We start from the raw sequence: 21,112 nt of genomic DNA, 5'->3' as shown, positions 1-21,112 counted from the left end.
GGCTCAATGGCACTCTGCAGCTCCAACCCGGCCCAAGGAAAGTCTCCCATAGGAATCAAATGGCATTCTGCAGTTCCAACCTGGCCCAAGGAAAGTCTCCCATAGGGCTCAATGGCACTCTGCAGCTCCAACCTGGCCCAAGGAAAGTCACGATAATGAAGCTTGAATGAATCCGAAACTTTCATACTCGGCACGATACAGACACCAACCTTTCCTGTATTGCCAGGCCCCTCTTGTTTCTCCAACATTGTATTTCTGATTGACAAGACTGGGAGGATTCAGCACTTTAACATTAGCAGCCTTGATAATCCGTAATGACTTTTGTGATACAACGTATTGCTTGGGTTGTAAAAGGCTGCAAAATGTTATTTTATATTGTATTTAAATTGAATAAAGTTGAAAAGGATTCTTTCCTCTGGCTGTGATCTTTCATGGTTATTGCACTGTGTGAATGTGCTGCATGTTGGCCCAACCACTATATACACCTATATATAGTTACATAGTTACATAGTTACATAGGGTTGAAAAAAGACCTGTGTCCATCAAGTTCAACCCATCCAAGTAAACCCAGCACACCTAACCCACACCTACCAATCTATACACTCACATACATAAACTATAAATACAACCACTAGTACTAACTGTAGATATTAGTATCACAATAGCCTTGGATATTCTGATTGATCAAGAACTCATCCAGGCCCCTCTTAAAGGCATTAACAGAATCTGCCATTACCACATCACTAGGAAGGGCATTCCATAACCTCACTGCCCTCACCGTGAAAAACCACCTACGCTGCTTCAAATGGAAACTCCTTTCCTCTAATCTAAAGGGGTGACCTCTGGTGCGTTGATTGTTTTTATGGGAAAAAAGAACATCCCCCAACTGCCTATAATCCCCTCTAATGTACTTGTACAGAGTAATCATGTCCCCTCGCAAGCGCCTCTTTTACAGAGAAAACAACCCCAACCTCGACAGTCTAACCTCATAGTTTAAATCTTCCATCCCCTTAACCAGTTTAGTTGCACGTCTCTGCACTCTTTCCAGCTCATTAATATCCTTCTTAAGGACTGGAGCCCAAAACTGCACTGCATACTCAAGGTGAGGCCTTACCAGGGACCTATAAAGGGGCAAAATTATGTTCTCATCCCTTGAGTCAATGCCCTTTTTTATACAAGACAGCACTTTATTTGCTTTAGTAGCCACAGAATGACACTGCCTGGAATAAGACAACTTGTTATCAACAAAAACCCCTAGATCCTTCTCCATTAAGGATACCCCCAACACACTACCATTCAGTAGATAGTTTGCGTTTATATTATTTCTACCAAAGTGCATAACTTTGCACTTATCAACATTGAACCTCATTTTCCAGTTTGCTGCCCAGTTATCTAATTTTGTCAAATCGCTCTGCAAAGCGGCAGCATCCTGCATGGAACTTATAGTTTTGCACAATTTAGTGTCATCAGCAAAAATAGAAACAATACTGTCTATGCCCACCTCCAGGTCTGACCCCTGCGGTACTCCACTAACCACACTGGTCCAATTAGAAAATGTTCCATTTACAACCACTCTTTGTACTCTATCCTTCAGCCAGTTCTCTATCCAATTACAAATATTATGTTCTAGGCCAATATTCCTTAATTTGATCATTAACCTTCTGTGAGGTACTGTATCAAACGCTTTAGCAAAGTCCAAGTAGATGACATCAACTGCCATTCCAGCATCAAGGTTCCTACTCACCTCCTCATAAAAGGCAACTAAATTAGTCTGGCAAGATCTGTTACGCATAAAACCATGCTGGCACAAACTAATAGTATTTTGAACTGCAATGTATTCAAGTACCCTATCCCTTATTACCCCTTCCAAAAGTTTTCCTACTACTGATGTCAGACTAACAGGCCTATAGTTTTCAGGCTGAGAACGGGATCCCTTTTTAAATAACGGTACCACATTAGCAATCCGCCAGTCTCTTGGCACCATGCCAGACCTCAATGAATCCTGAAAAATTAAGTGAAGAGGTTTGGCAATCACAGCGCTCAGCTCATTTAATACCCTGGGATGAATCCCATCCCTATATACAAACCCTTCATTGGGTTTTCCTACTCCCATAGCTTCTCACATTACTTTTTAAAGGGGAACTAATGCTCAGCAAATATTAAGGTAGAATATTAGGGTAAATGTCGGTGACTCTGTAGATGCCCACGGGCGGATTTACATTTTATCATTGCCCCTCTCCCCACACCAAACGTATGCGCATAGTATTTTTTGTTTTCTCGCGCCTGGATCACTGGGGATTAGTGTACGGAAGATATAAAGAACTGTCAAATCTCCTGCATGCCCCCAGTACTGGATGGGCGGCGTGCTGTCTGTAAAGTTGTGCTGCCCTAGGCCCGGGCCTTTGTGGCCTTTCCACAAATCTGGGCCTGTAATTGCCCCCAGTAGCTCCCCATCTTCTTTTTCTTCACAGCACATACTCTGGGCTGCAGTCACTTACCTCAACGTTAGTAATTGAGGCAGATAAGTAATTTCCATAGATTCGCATCACATGACAACCTAGAACAGTCTGCATTACAATTATCAGCCCTGTAGCATCAGTTCGTATGACAGATAAAACCTCGCTTTCTGCAAATGGTTTGCTGATTTCTAAAGATCCCTAAGCTCAGATTCTCATCGCCCAGAGCACACTAAGCTATCTCTACGTGGATGTCCCAACGTTACCTTAAATTAAACCTCTCTAAGACTGAACTGGTTCTCTTTCCCCCATTCAACGCCCACATTGTTCCTGAGGTATCTATAACGGTTAACAATTCTACCATCACCCCATCTTCCCAGGCCTTGGGGTTATCCTTGATTCTGCCCTGTCCTTCACTCCTCATATCCAGTCACTTATCAAATCATGTCACTTTCACCTAAGAAATTTCTAAAATACGATCATTTATCACCCAAGATGCTGCCAAAATTCTTATTCACTCTCTTATATCTCACCTGGACTACTGTAACTCCCTGTTAATTGGCCTTCCCCTCCAAAGACTGTCCCCTCTCCAGTCCATAATGAATACTGCTGCCAGGCTCATACACCTCTCCAACCGCTCCTCCTCTGCCATGCCACTCTTCCAATCCCTGCACTGGCTTCCCCTACCATCCAGGGTAAAATTCAAACTAATGACTCTCACATTCAAAGCAGTCCATAACTCTGCCCCACCCTACATCTCTGAACTCATCTCTAGGTACCTTTCAACCCGCTTGTTACGCTCCTCTACTGACCTGCTCCTCAACTCCTCTCTCATTCCCTCCTCACACGCTCACATTCGAGGCTTTGCCCCCCTTCTCTGGAACTCACTCCCACAATCTGTCAGACTTTCTCCCAATCTCTCTGCCTTCAAAAGATCTCTAAAAACGTATTTATTTAGAGAAGCTTACCCTAATCTAGTTTAACATGACCTCAGTGTGCTGCTAAAAGCAATACCCTGTGCCACACCTCTCACAACTCTGGTCTTGCCCGCTCCAACACCTTGTGTCTCAACCCTTTCTCCTTGTAGATTGTAAGCTCTTTTGGGCAGGGCTCTCTTCACCTCTTGTATCGGTTATTGATTGCTTTATATGTTACTCTGTATGTCCAATGTATGAAACCCACTTATTGTACAGCACTACGGAATATGTTGGCGCTTAATGAATAAATGTTAATAATAATAATGTGCAGAGCCACTGACACGCAAAGGATGGCATCACAAACTCTCAAGACAGGGAACTGCTATGAACAACTTTTAAAGCCTAGATCATAACTGTTACAGCTTTAGTTCTCCTTTAAATATGAACACGCATTTACCCTTTAACTGACACAGAACATAGAATAATTCTACATTCTGCAACATTTCCTAATTCCTGGACCCCCCCCCCCCACCCCCCCCCCCAGTGCCACCCTTGACCCGGATGTGAGCAGAGCTGTGTGGATCTTCTACAAGCCTTCCTCCTCCTACAGATGGATTTTCAAGCCATTACACCGCAGGTTTGTGTCAATTACACACACAAAACCACTCTTGTTGCACTAATACACACTCACATTTACACCACTCACACACACATAACACGCAATTTGCCAAGTGTACACACGTACACATACATGTACATAATACACATACATAATTTTGTGGCTTTTTTAGCGCATCTTTTTTTTTGTGTTTGTTTTATTACCATTGTGAATAGCGTATTCGCTAACTACACCATGCAATACCGTTTCTATGTTATTTCTGTCATTATAATTATATTTTTGGTGCAGTTTTAGCCATTTTATTGCATTTTCAGTACTTCACAGGTGTTGTTTGCTTGTTTTTGTCTGTAATACATATTTAGCCAAGCTAAAATATTCAACCTGTCATTCTAACTTCTGATTACACTGGGTGAAAAAAAAGCATTGATTTTAGAGGGTTTTATGCGATTTTAGTGAATTTATTGCATTCCACATTGTTCTTTGTTACATGGATATTTTGTCTGCTATATATCGATTTGGGTGCCTCTGTACATCACATAGTTTATTATATCTATGCATATTGGGCATAAAATTGTTCAGTAGGTTTGTAGGTTTATATTTAGGATGTTTTATGCTGGAACATTACAAAATGTGGTGCATACTGTACTTTGAGCAAGCTTTGAGACAATTTTCAGAAATTACCTAAAAACCTTTACATTTAGCCTAGCTTTGATGTTTGTGGCTTTGCCATACAAAGATGTATTGACCCATTTTACATTCGGCAGAATGTGTATTTTCTAAAAGTATGAGGTTTTTGACTTACTTATTTGCCACTTTCCCAATATTTGCCATAAAATTTGAATGCACAACTTCCTTTTGGGTTCTCTAAATACCAGATACTTTGGTGATCCTATGCACACTGGGCATCATACTGTTCAGCGGACCCTTGGCTTTCATATTTAGGGTGTTTTTTCTTGGTACCCAATGTTATGTGGGAGATAAGATGCTTGAAATTGAAAGCTTTGAGGTGATTTTTTTAGAATTGTCATAATTTTTTATGGAAACTGCTAAATTCAGGAAAGCAGTGCTGTTTGGTACTTAGGAGTAGGAAGACATAGTTACCATTTCGGATTCGGCAAAATTTGTACTTTTCAAAAATGTATGGTTTCCTGGGGTAAACCTAATGTTCCAGAATTTTTGGCTTTGGAATATAAAGTATGCCGTATTCTGCTGTAATGCTTTGAAAATTTGGTAATTTACTGCTGGGAGTTTTTGATCTATAGAAGTCAGAAATCTCCATAAAACTATACATACAATGAAACCTCAATTTTACATCCCCTGATTGTAAGTTTTCCTGCATTTTGCACCATTGTTTTGTGGTCCCACTAATATATAACACATAACAACCTCCTCTGATTTTACATTTTCCCGGATTTCGCACCATTTTTTTCTGGTCCCCTGAAAAACTTAAAATTAGGGGTTTTACTTTATCAGGTATTGGCACGTTCGGGAGACATGAAGCGTTCAGAATGAGTTGTATTTGTGTCCATACAATAAAATATTTTATAATATGAAATTGCAATTTTTTTTTTTGGAGGGGGGGGAGCGATTTTGATCTCTAAATGTGTCAGCACGTGGTCTGACACAGAGGTTCCAGGCACAGGCAAGTGACTGATTTGTTTTTGTGCAGGCCAAGATTCATCCCTGTGTGGCATGAGCCTTAGTATAACCCTTGGGCCACCTGTGCCAAAGCAAACAGAAATCAGTATGGGCTGTCAGAGCCCCAGCAATAACTTGCCCTGATAGATGCCCTGGCCTCACAGCAGGGGGTTGCAATCAGAAACAGCATTGACGGAAACAGCTAAAAATCTGAAGTTTCTTTTTCAGGCAAAACAGAGGTTACTTTTGTCATGTAAGGTTTAATACACAGTTGGCCTCACACATGCACACACAGACATAGACACAAGAACACACACGCACATGAACAGGCACACACAGGCACAAAAACACAGGCACACACAGACACAAAAACACACAGACACAAAAACACAGGCACACACAGTCACAAGCACACACACACATGCACAGGCACACACACGTGTGAGATTGTTAGGCACAAATTCCCTTCTACATGGGGATCATGAAAACCTGAGGGGATTTCTTATCAGTGGTGAATTCAGAGAGGGGCCCACTAGCAGCCTTTGAACATCTACCCACCCCCCAGTAAATACATTGAGGACTTATGAGGGCAGATGGGCATGGAGCCCATGAATGTGGGTGGCACGGGGGGCCATTCAAGTCAAATGCACATAATGGCATCTAATATCATGAAACACAAGCTACATCACTAACCACTGTTTATAACTGACCACGTCACTAAGCACAGTTTATAAGATATACTTTGCAGGTTGATGGCTCTTGTGATTTTGTAGGATATCAGAAGTCACCAAGGAATTCAATGACTATATATTATTGTTGTTATTGTTAGCCTTTATATACAGATTGGTAATTATTCACATCAGTCCCTGCTCCAGTGCAGCTTCTAATCTAAGGTCCATATCACATTGTACATTTATCCAACATACTAGGGTCATTGTCATCCAGAGCCCATATAAAGGCATTAATGGTTACATTAGCATTCACGGTGTACAATTTTCAGGGGTTGTGGTCATGGAGTAAAGCAATATCCTCAAATAATTGATGTTAAGTAAAACAATATGGTATGTGGGATATCCTCCCTGTATCTTTCAGTCTCATCATGTACATATTAGCCAATCAAGTTCCACTCTAACAACCCCCTGCAGAAATATTAACCCATTTCGTTCTTCAACTAAACCTCTTTACCAGGAATACCACTCAGTTTTAACCCACACTGCCCTTGCCAATTTTGAGCAGCCACCAGAGGTATTAATTAACCCATCACACAACTGGTTGTTTACCTTAATAAAATCCTTCCCCTCATTATTCACCATGGGATTCAAGAAAAACACAGAGACATATTTATGAGAAATCTGTTGGGGTAACAGGATTTATTAATAAGCCAAAAGGTGGTTAGGCTTTCCCTGAAACGACCTGTGGCTCCCAAAACACTTTGTAGGCTCAATAGTAGGGCAGGGATTAACCAACCATCTCCCTCTCCCTACCCTTCCTTGTGCGAGAATTGGCTCTAGCTCTGCCCTAGGGGTGTGATGATTCCTTATGGCTAGGCCTGCACAGAGCAAAAGTAATCCTGGGGGCCACAGCTTGCTGCATGGGAGCCATGATGATCCAAAGAAAGGCAAAAAACTCTACAGTGCGCTTTGCCAATCTGCACTGAAGGTAAAAATTCCTTTCTGACTCCTAGAAACGGCAGTCGGTTTTACACCCTGGATCATGGCTTTATATGTTCTATGTGTAGAGGGCTAAAGTGGGTGAGTGTATATTTGTAGAGGGGTGGGTGGACAGGTGCTTGTGTATTGCTGGGTGGGCTGTCAGGTGCTTGTGTAGGCGATTGTATGGAAGAGTTTTGGATTGTATGGTGGTTGTTTGTGTAGAAGTGGTGGATGGGTGGGCTTTGTGTGGCTATGTAGGCACTTGTGTGGAAGAGGTGGGTAGGTGGGCACTTGAGTCGAGAGGTGGGCAGGTACTTGAGTGAAAGAATGGGAGGCAATCAGGGAGCAGCGGTGACAACATACCTCCGGTGACAACATACCTCCCTCACGAATCTTCTGGTGGACTTCTGAAAAGAAGAAGAAATAAAACGTTGAACAAACAATAAATTACACATAAATGCTTGCTTTTTAGGATATAAAGGTTTAATCTATGTTTACATATTAGTTACATAGAATGGCACCTTTAAGTATTATATTGATCACCAGTCTAGTTGTCAGTGGGAAAACTCATTTTCAAAGGTATACTTGCTATGGCTGCTCCACTTTTTTTTACAGTCTAAACAACTGGACCGCAGGAAGTGAAGTGGAACTGCACTGACCAACATGATGCATTGCCAAATGAAAAGATATTGCAAGTAAATACATATATTACCCAAACTCTCTGGAGCGCCTTTCTAACCCGCCTTCTAAGGGTCTGATGTTCCTCAGCTGGTGGTGTTTCTTTCTCCCTTGAAGGGGGAGGCTCTGCCACTTCCTCCCCTTCAGTAGATGGCGCTGCCTCTTCCACCCTTGAAGCCGGATGTTCTTCCACTACCTCCCCTTCAGCAGATGGTGTTTCCTCTTTCTCCCTTGAAGGGGGAGGCTCTGCCACTTCCCCCCCTTCTGTAGATGGCGCTGCCTCTTCCACCCTTAAAGGGGGAGGCTCTTCCACCTCCCCTTCAGGTGGCACTTCTTCCTCCATTGATGTGGGAGGCTCTTCCACTCCCTCTTCTGCAGTAGGAGGCTCTTCTACTTTCTCCTCTATGACAGGAGGCTCTCCTTGATGTTCACTGGTCCTGAAGAGAAAAAAAATAAAAAAATGAATCAGTGTTGAGCATTGACACTACAATTATGATGATTGGAGGAATAATATACCCTTATCACCTTTACCTAAGTATTAACCTGCCCCTACTACAACAAATATGGGCAGAGTAGGTTATGTGCACAGCTGTAGGGATAGGCTTCACCTCAAGAAAGAGGGACTTTCAACATTTGGAAAAGACATATTGCAAAAATTGACTCGCGAGTCTTTTTCAGCGATTTCGGGAAATCGCGCCGCCGCGTGTGCCATCCCGCCGGCGACTTACATGTTCCCCGGTGGGATGGCGGGTCATGGCAACTCGGGAAGATTAGTCGCCCGTGACAAGGGAGATTTGTCGCGGGCGACTAATCTCCCCGTGTGCCAGAGCCCTTAAGTATGAAATCTCTATGATTTCTGTTATTTCTAGCACTAAACAAGATTATGAAGCCAGTTTTACTTTAGCACTTCCTGTCACCTCCTGATCCCAAAGAACTTCAAAGGAGATGATAAAAAGAATTACACAGAGTCCACAGAGAAGCCCTGGATAATGATCTGCTCAAAAGCTGTTTCTTAGATAAGGTAGGGGTTTAGGTATGGTAGGGGTTTTAGCTGCATAGGTAGCTCTGAACGAATTGCCCTCTTTATAAAGGAAGCTGGTGGAGTAAGCAATAAATGGGAAAATATGGATTTCTTTTAAATTAAAACAACAGACTGTAATTCAAAAAAACTCAAGGTGTTTTAGGCGTATACTGTCCCTTCAAGACATCAAATGTATTTTATTTAATACATTGCTCTTGTGTGTCAGTAACTGTAATGATGAAACATCATTTGTAAAATACATACCCAGCAACTTCCTCCAGCTCCTCTTCCTTCAGCTCCTCTTCCTCCAGCTCCTCTTCCTTCTCCACAATCTTCATCTTGAGTACCTCAAGCTTTGATGTTATAGTCTGTGAGCGCGGGGGAGGCACAAGGATAGGAGCAAAGGGAAGAGAAAGAAGACAGTTATGATTATGCCTGTATAGATGGTGCCAATAGTTCCTTTATACGGTGAGGGCAGTATGGGTGTGGAAATCCCTGCCGGGTGATGCTGTGGTGGCAGATTCTATTAATGACATTAATATTGGCACAAACCCACAGTTCAGAGATTTATGTTACCTATAGTCTGAAAAACATTAAGGGGCCGATTCACTGAAGGACAATAATGCTTATCGCATGCTTTTTGCATTAAAAAGCATGCGATATATAAGTACTGATTCGTCAAAGTCATTTCGCATGCGTTAATCCGCATATCGCATGCGCAAAAAAAAACATCATCACAAATCGTAATTTCTAAAGCAATGCGTTAATTAGAGAATAGAAATAGTACTAACGCACGATTCACAAACACATTTTAAGCGTTAAACGCGCAAAATTTTCCTTTAATCTGTGCAAATATTAACACCTACTTGGGGTAGGCGGAACTTAAAAAACATTGCGGTTCATGAGCTTTTGGCAACACAACATGGAGTTTGCAGTCGGATTTTTTCAAGTGTCCTTTTTAGTGAATCAAGGGTTAAGTCGCAAAAAAAAGAGGTGATAACATTTTTAATGCATGCTATAAGTAGCGCTCATTTTATCGAGTCATTTTTCAATAAATACTCAAGGACTGCATCAACTTACTTGATGGAATTCGACAAGGTCCCTGTATCGGTCCTTCAGCACTTGTCCTTCTGGTGTCATCTGTGGAAGCAGAGAGTCAATGTTAAGCACTGCTTTGTACCTATGTGGCCCCTTGTAACAAAACTCTCTGCAGCCTCTGTGCATAACCCCATAATGCATTGCAACAGGTGCTAAGGAGTTTTGTTGCTTGTGGAAATTTTACTTAGGTGGGTGACTTTAGAATCCCCCCAGGGGAGCAAGACATAATAACTTCTCCTACATTATTAATAATATGGGCACTTACAATTGGCCAAGAATCCATAGTATACAGGACCCGATATGTCACTGCAAGACTTTCCAGATCTTCCTGTAACATAAAAGAAAGTAGCAATGTGAAAAAGGAATCTAGAATTCAGTCCAATTAATAGCTATCAAAGCAGCATCCAATTATATTGCCTGGGCCTTGTGCCATATCATCATGTGGAGCAAATATTCAGCCATATAAAATACTGGGACAAATAATAAATATCATTTATTCCCTATTTATCTATACATATATTTTGGATTTCTTTCTTACCAGATGTTGGATCATCGTGAGATAGTTGGCGACGTTGTTCCCTCCGCCAAGACTATTCTCGTCATCATACCACACGAGAAAATGTTCTCTGAAAAAAAATTCCCATTGAGCATTAATAAAAGGAAATAGCCAATAAAACACAAGGGGGCTCATTTGCCATGTATGATCAAAAAACGTCCCCTTTCTCTGAATGTAACACTGGCTGAATTTGTGTCCCCTGGAACACTCCCAGCTTTTACTTTATTCAGATACACAAAGTAGCGCACTCCAGGGGCCACAAGTTGCAGCTTGTCAGAGCTATGTTTTGCATCTTATGGCTAATTCTTAATCTGACACAAGGTATAGAGCAGGGGTCCCCAACCCCCGGGCCAGGGACCAGTGCCGGGCCGTGGGCTGTGCTGAATTGGGCCACCTCTGGTCCTAAATACCTGATATCTCAATTCTCCAATGTGTTACACAGCCATGACAACAGCAATGTGAAGCCCTGGAAGCTTTCTACTGATTGCGACAAGGGCCAAAGTACTTAAAGTTCCATACTAAGTATCAGAGGATGTCAACCCTTAGGTGGGAGTAAGAAAAGCAAGGGTGCCAGGCACATCTAGTTGCAGGGAAACAAGCTCAGGTCCCCCACTGACTTTGCATTATGATGAGCTGTATTATATTTTATAATATAATAATAATAAAAAAATAAAGTGCAATAATAATTACATTTACATCATATATGTAATAATTCAATTATATACTATGCATTGGCTGCACCAACCACAACCCCGGTCCTTGGAAAAATTGCCTTGCTTGAAACTGGTCCGTGGTGCAAAAAAGGTTGGGGACCACTTTTATAGAGCACAGCCTACACAGAACAATCAAAAAGGGCATGGGCCCTAGGGAATGGCATTTTCCACCCTTGTACTTACCCCTGGGGCAATGGCAATCAATTACTAAAATGTAATAAGAGTTTTTGTTTTACTTACAAGTCTTTCAGCTTTCCAAATTGTTTCCTGTAGCGATGTTCTGCAGAGAAAAGTACATTTTTATTAAACACTGAGCTTAAGGAGGGAATGGAATTCATATATAATAAACTAAGTGCAACCTTGGCCAATGTTGGCATTTTGACATCTCTTACATTTTGGGCTAAAGTATCGTGTTTTGTAGACTTCCTCCCATTTCATGGGGAGACACTGGAGCTTACAGAAAAGAAAGTCTAGAACACTGGAGGTAAAAGATTCGGATGAATACTGTACTGAATCTGAATCCTTGGATTTGGATTCAGTACAGTGAATCCGAAAGACCCACGCACTGCATGCATGGTGAACAGTTCTCAGCTTCTGTGTTTATGTGACAAAAAGTCACATTATTTTAAGGATCTGGATTTGGCCAAGACCATGGATTCGACTGAATCTGAATCCTGTTGGAAAAGGCTGAATCTTGGGCAAATCCTGCACCAAATCCTGGATTCAGTGCATCCCTAATACAGAGTGCTATAACCTCATATTCACTTGACAAGCAGAAATTAAAGAATTAATGATTAAGGAAATGATTATTAATGTAGAATTTTACCATAACAGGAAAGCAGGTGGTCAAAATTGTTATTTTCTTCCCTGAAGTCCTCCAGGGCATAGCACAGCAACTGTAAGTGGAAGAAAATAGTATTAGAGACACAAAGCTAAATGGATATAAATGCTGCTCACAGTTAGTCTGGCTTTGAGAAAAATAGTGACAGAAAAGGGTTGGCAACTTCTACAGCATATACACATGAAAACAGAGAGGCGCACTCCCATAGTGTAATATCAAAAGTAAATAGTTTAATACATAAAATTTGCACTTTTGTTTTTGTTGCAGTACAATAAGTGTATCAATCAATAAGGCCCAACGCGTTTTGTCATCAAGTGACTTCCTCAGGGGCATGTGCATATGTGAACTCCATGACAGGCATAAGGGCTATGGTACATGGGGCATTGTATTTGTCACTAGCCCCTCTCCTCCTGTCACCTCCCCTAATATTAGTGAGTACTGCCATACCGCTTGCTTTAGATGCCTGTTGTTTCTTCAGACTATATGTTTCTTCAGGCTATATTTTCAATTAAACTTGTGTAAAAGCGAGAGTATTTTTTTTTACAATTTCCCTTATTTTGGAATTAGAAAAGAAATTACCTGAAGGAATGGCATTTTCCTTGCACTACAGCAACCTAAAGGCAAACAAGAGGTACAAATGAGCATTATATCAGGAATAGCAATAGGGAAAGATTCAAGACTATGACAGGAATGCTACAGTGCTTATAGGCTGCAGTTTATATATTATTCAGCAAAAGGAAGTACGTTAAAGACATGGGCTGCCTGCAATAAGCTCCCCTGGGCCAGGTAACTTATTGAAGAAGAGGAGTGCAGGCCCAGGAAAGCAATAAGTGACCTAACAGTGGCATAACTACTGCATTAGGCCCCCCCCACAAAAAAAATCTTCAGAGGGGCCCAGCCTGTCCCCCTGCCCCCTCACCTAGAAATCCCCTATCTCCTCTATTGTTATGCCGCTGTGACCTAACAAAATGGCACCCCTATTGTACTTAGGGCAGACGTGCTGTAAGGGCAATGGCACATGAAAAGATTAGTCCCCTACAAGACAAATCTCCTAAAAATATTATTCAAAATCATTAACTTACTTTGCGATTGCCACATGTAAAATGCATTTTCAGGAGATTTGTTACCGCTGTAGTGTAGATTTCTGATGGGCAACAAATCTCTTTGTGTGCCATTGCCCTTAAGTAAATCATGTGTGTATAAACTGGATTTGTAAGATTACCTCTAAAAAGAAGTTTCCCAGATGATGTCTCTTGGGACCAGAAGCCTGAGATGACTTTGGCTTCTGGGCGAAATGGAGGGCCCGGCACAAGGCCGGAGTACCCCAAGGGGGTCTCCCTCAATAAAAGCTGGCTATTCCCTACACTCGTTCAGAAAAGAATGGAAAATCTGAACAGGGAATAGCCAGAAAAATCCAATAGATAAAAGCAGGTAAATCACCAGCGCACAAATCGATCGCTCTGAAGGCACAACAGCTGTATAGGGAAGAGAATAAAAAGGATAAAAGGTAATATCAGGGATAATGCACTTGATATTTCCTATAAAGTATACAGATCACACATCACATTGTACTTTTGCTAATCAATTATAATTCTTGTCCGCAATTCATGAAAAGGCCCATTACATTTTTAGATTCCCATCTGTAAGTTGTAGCCAGTAACACAATACACTTTTTATAGCAGGAATGCACCATATCCATCATATCAATTGAACTTTGTAAATAATAAAAATGTAACATCTGGTTGCAAAGCTCCTTGGCCCTGGCAACATGGCATTTGTGTGTCAGAATGAAGTATAAATATATGGTTTGTACAGAAAGATAAGCATTAAACAATGCTAACAATTTTGCCCAGCCATTGGCTTGGTTTGCAGTTGCCAAGGCTACTCACCCTAGCAACCAGTTGGTATGTTATGTTTCACCTTGAAAAGTAGGCAACTTAAAAAAGGAAATAATAAAAATGTACTAAAAATAGAAACCAACTACAATGTTGCTCTGAAAGATTATTCAGGCATGCCTTCTATTTTACCATAGATAAAGCATTAACTAGGAGACTAAATAGGCGCAAGGGCTCATTTACCAATTTAGGTGCCTGAATGCAAAAGTGCAGTTGTCATTAGCAACCAAATAGCAAACCCAGAACCACTGATTTGCTTTGTAAACTCATATTTGTTAAATATTGTAAGTTCCTGTTTCTTTTAAATTGTGCTGTGTAATGTACTTATACTCTATATAAATAGATGAAGATGATTTAGATTTCCCACCCCAACTAATTGTAGGAAATAGTAAATCAGGCCCTGTGTCCGTAATAAGTAACTGCTGGAGGCAGAAAGGGCAAAATACAGTTGGGCTTATTTATCAATGGGCAAGATTTCCAGCTTCAGATAGAACCAAGAAAGGAAGCATTTGATTGGCTGCCATGGATTACTGCCCCGGTGCAGATTCACTACGTGTTCATAAATGCCCACTGCCATAGAAATAATTTAAAGCAGGGTAGAGAGGTAAATAAACCCAAAATGAGATTAGTTAGGGGGCTGAGAGCACAAAGAATGTGACTTAGATTGTAAGCTCTACGGGGCAGGGACCTCCTTCCTACTGTGTCTCATACCACTTGGCACTTATTACCTGTGCATTTTTATATATATATATATATATATATATATATATATATATATATATATATTTATTTATTGTATTTATTTATTATATCACTTGTCCTCCCTGTGTGTAATTTTGTATTCTGTAAGATTGAACAACGCTGCGTATCCTTGTGGCACTTTATAAATAAAGTTATACACACATACATGTGGCCTCAAGGGCCAACATGGCCATAGTGCTGTATATTTTCTGGATATTTCTGGGTAGTAGGAGTGTCAATTCAATAATATTTTATTCCATAATGCCCCTACCATTTTCCCTATTGCCCCCACAGGTGGGGTATTTTGAGGTGCGTGCAATATACTAATACACTTTATTCTGTATTGGTATTTATCCAGCTAAATTCAGTTACATGTTAAGGTTGGTACATAGAGCAGGGCAGATACCCGGGGTAGAGGGGCAAAACTCTAAAGAACCTGTCAGTTCTGGGAAAAAAATTAAGTATTTCATGGTTTGGCTAAGGGGTCCCCAAATGCTACATTTTTACGCAGGCCCAAGCTAAAAAAGTGTATATTTGCTGAAAGTCCTGCATAGCTGCCAAATATGGCGTCTGTGTCTCCCAACTAGTGCTAAGATTAGAGGCATCTCCAAAGCCCATTTTAGGGGAAAATTCTCCAAAACCACTTATATCAGTTATAAGAACAACATCTGCTATTCTGTGGGGTGTCACCCAACTATTTTCCATCTTTTTTAAACTAAAATAAGGGTAATAAATCTATCAGAGGAGATGTATGCTTACCTCTCGCCACAATGCCAACCAACGGTCTGTATCAACTGTCACGTCCATGGGTATGAAGTCAACTCTCATCACATGACAGGTGTCCCTCTTAAAGGGGAAGTGTACCCTGTTTATGAGTAAGGTTTATATGGCATTTGTTTTCCCTTAGATGTGCAGTACATACATAGCTGATTATGTACATAGAGCATGGCTTTGTATGCGTGGCCTATTGAGTCAGTGCAGTTACTGTGCTGCCATATCAGTAGCAAAGATCCATTCATTCATCAGCCATGGTTTCAATCACTGCTGCTGCTCTTAAGTCTGTGTAACCAGGAAGGTGAAGGGGGGGTCCTTAGCTTGTAGGGTGTCTCTTCCTTAGCCTGAATAGCGGGTAGAGAGGGGGGTTACACTTAGCTGCAACAATAGAAAGGGCTTTGACCTTAGTAGGGGAAATGGTATATACAAGGTATGTATGGGACAGGTTTCTTCTAGTAAGGGGGGGCAGATCAGCAGCACAAATCATTCATTACTCTGGCAGTGACCAGGCTGTTTGGCTGGTTGGGCCTTAAACTATTCTCTAAGTAGAAACTATTGCATCTGGGGAAACAGGAAGTGACTAGATTGTAAGCTCTTTTGGGCAGGGATCTCTTCACCTCTTATATCGGTTATTGATTGCTTTATATGTTACTCTGTATGTCCTGTGTTTGAAACCCACTTATTGTACAGCGCTGTGGAATATGTGGGCGCTTTATAAATAAATGCTAATGATAATAATAATCCAGACTGATGCCAGTAACACAATATGCCATACATGTTACAGAAACCGCCATAACTTAGGGAACCCTTAATTTATGACTCCCCCTGTCTCCATTAATATGTATCATTTGGTGCACTTTTTTAACAATAAAGCATTGGGAGTGCAGGACTTTTTGGTGTATTTTTGTATGTGATCCTATGCGAGCATAGTCCGTTTGCACCCAGAAAAAAACAGAATTGACACTTTTTTTTGGTGAATATATATATATAGTCTAAACAACTTTCATCCAGGTGCTGCACAAGGTTGTATAACATATCAATTCATAATAACTTTTTACACTCCAATCTTTATTCCATTGCATAGCTTACAACACTGATGTTTCGGTTCGGGTCTAGAACCTTAATCAAGGTGTGTAACCCTAATCATCACACATAAAGTTTCACTATTTAAAAGGTACATAGTCCAAAGCACCGAATTTATATCAATTTACCAACCCCACATCCCCCAAGTCCCAAGCATACCCGGCTGCCATAGCAACCTAGCAACTCAGGGAAGGGGGTCAAAGTTAAGTTGATAATCATATGGATAATGTACAAACCAAACACTGTATGAATATTATAATAACAAAGCTCACACAAGTCACTGAACATCAAGAAAACAATTAAAAGAGCAATATTCATTAAGGCCCTTGAGTGACAAAGTGTCAAATTTCTTGATCCAGAATGTTTTGCACTGCAAAAGCAGCGATCTATCACCACCTTGTTTCGGCATTGGCACATGATCAATCGCTGTATATGAAGGTTGAAGGTTGGCAACCTATGTCCCACCTCCAAAAAATGTTTAGCTCCTGGTTTCGAAGATTTTTGGTCACGATATGCCGTATTAATCGCTGATCTATGTGCATCTATGGATAAATGCAACATAAGATTAGTTTTGCCCATATATGACAACCCACAAGGGCAAGTGATCAAATAGATCACACGTGTAGTGGTACACATTATATGATGCCTAATCTTAACTCGCCGGCCCGTGCGGGGTTGGGCAAAACTGGTCCCTGGTGTCATATACTGACAAGAGGTAAATAAAGGACATCTAAAACCTTTAACTTTATTAGCAGGTAGCCATGAGGATGATCCAATTTCCCATATATAACACCTTACCAGATCACTTACCATCAGTAGGTCATCTATCTATGATCTATGTAGACTTTTGCCCCTATGGTACCCCATCACAGGGGTATTAGGACATAGTTTACCCATGGTTTCATCAGCCTTAATCATTGCCTAATTAGCCCGTACAGACTGCTCTAGTTTTTGGGATTAATTTTTATATTTAGTCAGGGTCGGACTTGGCTGCTGGGACACTGAGAAAAATAGTTTTCATATCAGCCAACTATTGTTCACAAATAGAAGCATCTGAATTATTATGCAAAACCCTACAGAATTGTGACAAAGGGAGAGAACGCTTCAGAGTGGGTGCGTGGGCACTGTTGGCATGCAACAATGTGTTGCGATCAGTCACTTTTCTATAGAGAGAGTATCCAATCCTGGTACCCTTAATCTTAAACTGTAAATCAAGAAACTGCACCTCCCTATCATATGTTGCTATAAATTTGATATCTTCGGTACATTGATTAAGTTCTATCACCATGGACAAGAAATGTTTTGTACAATAATATTTTCTGACCACATCTGGGCAAAATAAATTTATTTTTAAATTGGTACATGAAAAGATGTTTCAAAGTGAAAATAATTTAACTTAAGACATAATCCTAACAACTCAAGGATAAACTGTATTGGAGGTCCCTCATATCCTTCATAAGCCCTAAGTGATCTTTCAACTGCCGCTACACCTTTCTGCATACCAGTGAACCGTCAAACAGTGAAATATTACTCACCGCCATCGCTGTGTGGTCTGGGTGCTCAGTGCTGGAGCTAGATGCACTCAGCAAAAGGACTGGGGTATATACACTCGGGCCAATATAACTTCAAGGTACCGCACCGTGGCTAATATATTTATTATTCTATTATTTAATTACTTATTTGAACATTTAATTAATAGCTGGGTGCAGTGCTTTGGTGTTTATATTAATTTACACATCCAAAGTCCAGGTACTTGGCTCAGGATTGGCTCAGGATAATAAGCCAGTGTTTCACTGTTGCAAGAGTTGCGGATTTTTGCTAACTGGTAGTAGTTTTCCCAGGGTCGGACTAGGTGTGTGCGGGGCCACCGGCGTTGCTGCCCCAGGGGTCCTACACACCCCCCGCAGGGGCCACGAGAGAGGGCAGCTGTCATCAGGTCTGGGCCGGTGGGTTTTTCCCGGTGTCCGGTGGCCCAGTCTGACCCTGCGTTTACCTATCCTCATAACAATTTCACATCTGCCATAGACTGACATGCACTTCTTATCATGGTTCTATCTGAAGTGGCAATCTTGCCCATTGATAAATGAGCCCAACTGTATTTTGCCCTTTCTGCCTCCAGCAGTCACTTTTCACTTATTACGGACACAGGGCCTGATTAACTATTTCTTACAATTAGTTGGGGGTCGGTAAATCTAAATCATCTTCATTTATTTATATAGAGCACAAGCAAATTACGCAGCACAATTTATAAGGAACAGGGAACTTAAAATAACTGAACAAACATGAGTTTACAGAGCAAATCAGTAAATCAGAGTAAATCAGTGCTAATGCTAATTGGTTGCTACTGGCAACTGCACTTTTGCATTTAGGCACCTAAATTGGTAAATGAGCCCTTGCACCTATTTAGTCTCCTAGTTAATGCTATATCTATGGTAAAGTAGAATTCATGCCTGAGTTATCTTTCAGAGCAACATTGTAGTTGGTTTCTACTTGTTAAAGTAAATTTATAAATTATTTCCTCTTTTAAGTTGCCTACTTTTCAAGGTGAAACATAACATACCAACTGGTTGCTAGGGTGAGTAGCCCTGGCAACTGCAAACCAATCCAATGGCTGGGCGGAATTGTTGCCAATGTTAGCATTGTTTAATGCTTATCTTTCTATACAAACCATCTATTTATACTCCATTCTGACACACAAATGCCTTGTTACTATGGCCAAGGAGCTTAGCAATCAGATATTACATTTGTATTATTTAAAGTGAAAAGTGCAGTTGAAATGAAGGATATGGCGCATTCCTAAATAGTGTAAACTACTAAGCTGCTGGTGGGAATCTAAAATTTTAAATCAATGGGCCTTTCCATGAATTGGAGACAAGAATCATCATTGACAACAGTAATATATGATGTGTGGGTAAAATAGCCAGATCTCTGCCTTCCCTCTGTATATTTTAGGAAATATTAAGTGCTAAATGCATTATCCCTGATATTACCTTTTATCCTTTTTATTCTCTTCCCTATACAGGCACAAGCCTTCAGAACGACCTTTGTGCTGGTGATTTACATGAATTCATCAATTGGATTTTTCTGGCAGTTTTTTTTACTGAGGGAGACCCCCATGGGGTACTCCGGTCTTGTGCCGGGCCCTCTATTTCGCCCAGAAGCCAAAGTCATCTCGGGGACATCGGGGTTGATTCACTAAAGTGCGATAAATTTTATCGAACGTTTTTTGCGTTAAAATAGACGCAACAATGTGTTAATTAGCGCGCTGAAAAGAATACTAACGCATGATTCACAAACACTTAGGCGCGCTAAATATCGCATTAGGCTATGCGAAAAATAACACCTACTTGAGGCAGGCGATAATTATAGAAAAGTACAGTAAATGAGCTTTTGGCAATAAAATATGGACTTTGCAGTGTTATTTATTCAAGTATGTGTTCCCCCTAGAGTGATGCAGCCTCCAGTTTGCAGCGAAATGGGCATTTTTAATACAGTAATTTTACGAAAATACTGGCATGTATGACTAACATGGCGTGCGTTTATTCACATGACTATTTATATGCGGCTACAATTGATGAAATGTTTCGACATGGCATGGATTTGCGGCTAGTTTTTGAACGTGTGGCACATTTTTCTGCGGCAAATTTTTTCATGCGTTTCGCAAACCAATCCGCCAATGGAAAAACGCATGAAAAATTTGCCACGCAAAAATTTGCCGCAGGCGTCAAAAAATAATAGTCGGGGGCAACAATTTTTTTGGCCGCACAACATTTTTGCCGTTTTGCAAACAGATTAGCTCATCACTAGCGGCTACTATTTATAAGCAGCTATTAATTATATGCTACCATTTATATGCTACTATTTATATGCTACTATTTATATGCTACCATTTATATGCTACTATTTATATGCTACTATTTATATGCTACCATTTATATGCTACCATTTATATGCTACTATTTATATGCTACCATTTATATGTGGCGACAATTCATATGCAGCGACTATCTATTTGCGGTGACTATACGCGGGCGTTAATTAGCGCATGTACCGTCAAATACCGAACGAAAATAGTCTTCGCGAGTTAAATAACGCATGCAATATCGCGCGTAAATTAACGCAAGTATGCTTATAGTAAATCATGCGTTAAGTCACGAAAATTTAGACGCAATAAAATTTTTAACGCACGCTAAAAATAGCGCACGTTAAAACACACTTTAGTGAATCAGCCCTATCATCTGGGAAACTTCTTTTTAGAGGTACAGAGTACTCTGCGCTGTTTTGGCTTGCAGATAGCCATTTGGAGGATTGATGCATCTGGTCTGACAGGCTGAGCGCTTGAACAATCCACAATTAATTATTTTTAGAGGTAATCTTACAAATCCAGTTTATACACACATGATTTACTTTAGGACATTGGCACACAAAGA

The 21,112-nt window shown here is 40.7% G+C and overlaps 1 protein-coding gene and 1 long non-coding RNA gene across 2 annotated transcripts; both read right to left on the bottom strand.

The window, feature by feature from the left end:
* Window positions 1-6,970: 6,970 nt before the first annotated feature.
* Window positions 6,971-8,492, bottom strand: LOC116409698 (myosin-binding protein H-like). Its single transcript, XM_031898713.1, has 2 exons — window positions 7,995-8,492; window positions 6,971-7,689 (listed from the first exon to the last, which is right to left on the bottom strand). Exons 1-2 carry the CDS (start codon window positions 8,301-8,303, stop codon window positions 7,621-7,623), a joined length of 378 nt encoding a protein of 125 aa, XP_031754573.1. The 5' UTR covers window positions 8,304-8,492; the 3' UTR covers window positions 6,971-7,620.
* A 3,608-nt stretch (window positions 8,493-12,100) lies between these two features.
* On the bottom strand, window positions 12,101-13,643 carry LOC116409699. The gene is made up of 3 exons (XR_004221929.1): window positions 13,412-13,643; window positions 12,769-12,803; window positions 12,101-12,244 (listed from the first exon to the last, which is right to left on the bottom strand). It is a non-coding gene; the product is annotated as an uncharacterized LOC116409699 (long non-coding RNA).
* Between the last annotated feature and the right edge of the window lie 7,469 nt (window positions 13,644-21,112).

This window comes from Xenopus tropicalis, chromosome 3 (assembly GCF_000004195.4).
Source record: "Xenopus tropicalis strain Nigerian chromosome 3, UCB_Xtro_10.0, whole genome shotgun sequence".
Classification (NCBI taxonomy): Eukaryota; Metazoa; Chordata; class Amphibia; order Anura; family Pipidae; genus Xenopus; species Xenopus tropicalis.
Note: the sequence above shows the minus strand (reverse complement) of the source record. Positions and strands in the feature narration are given on the sequence as shown.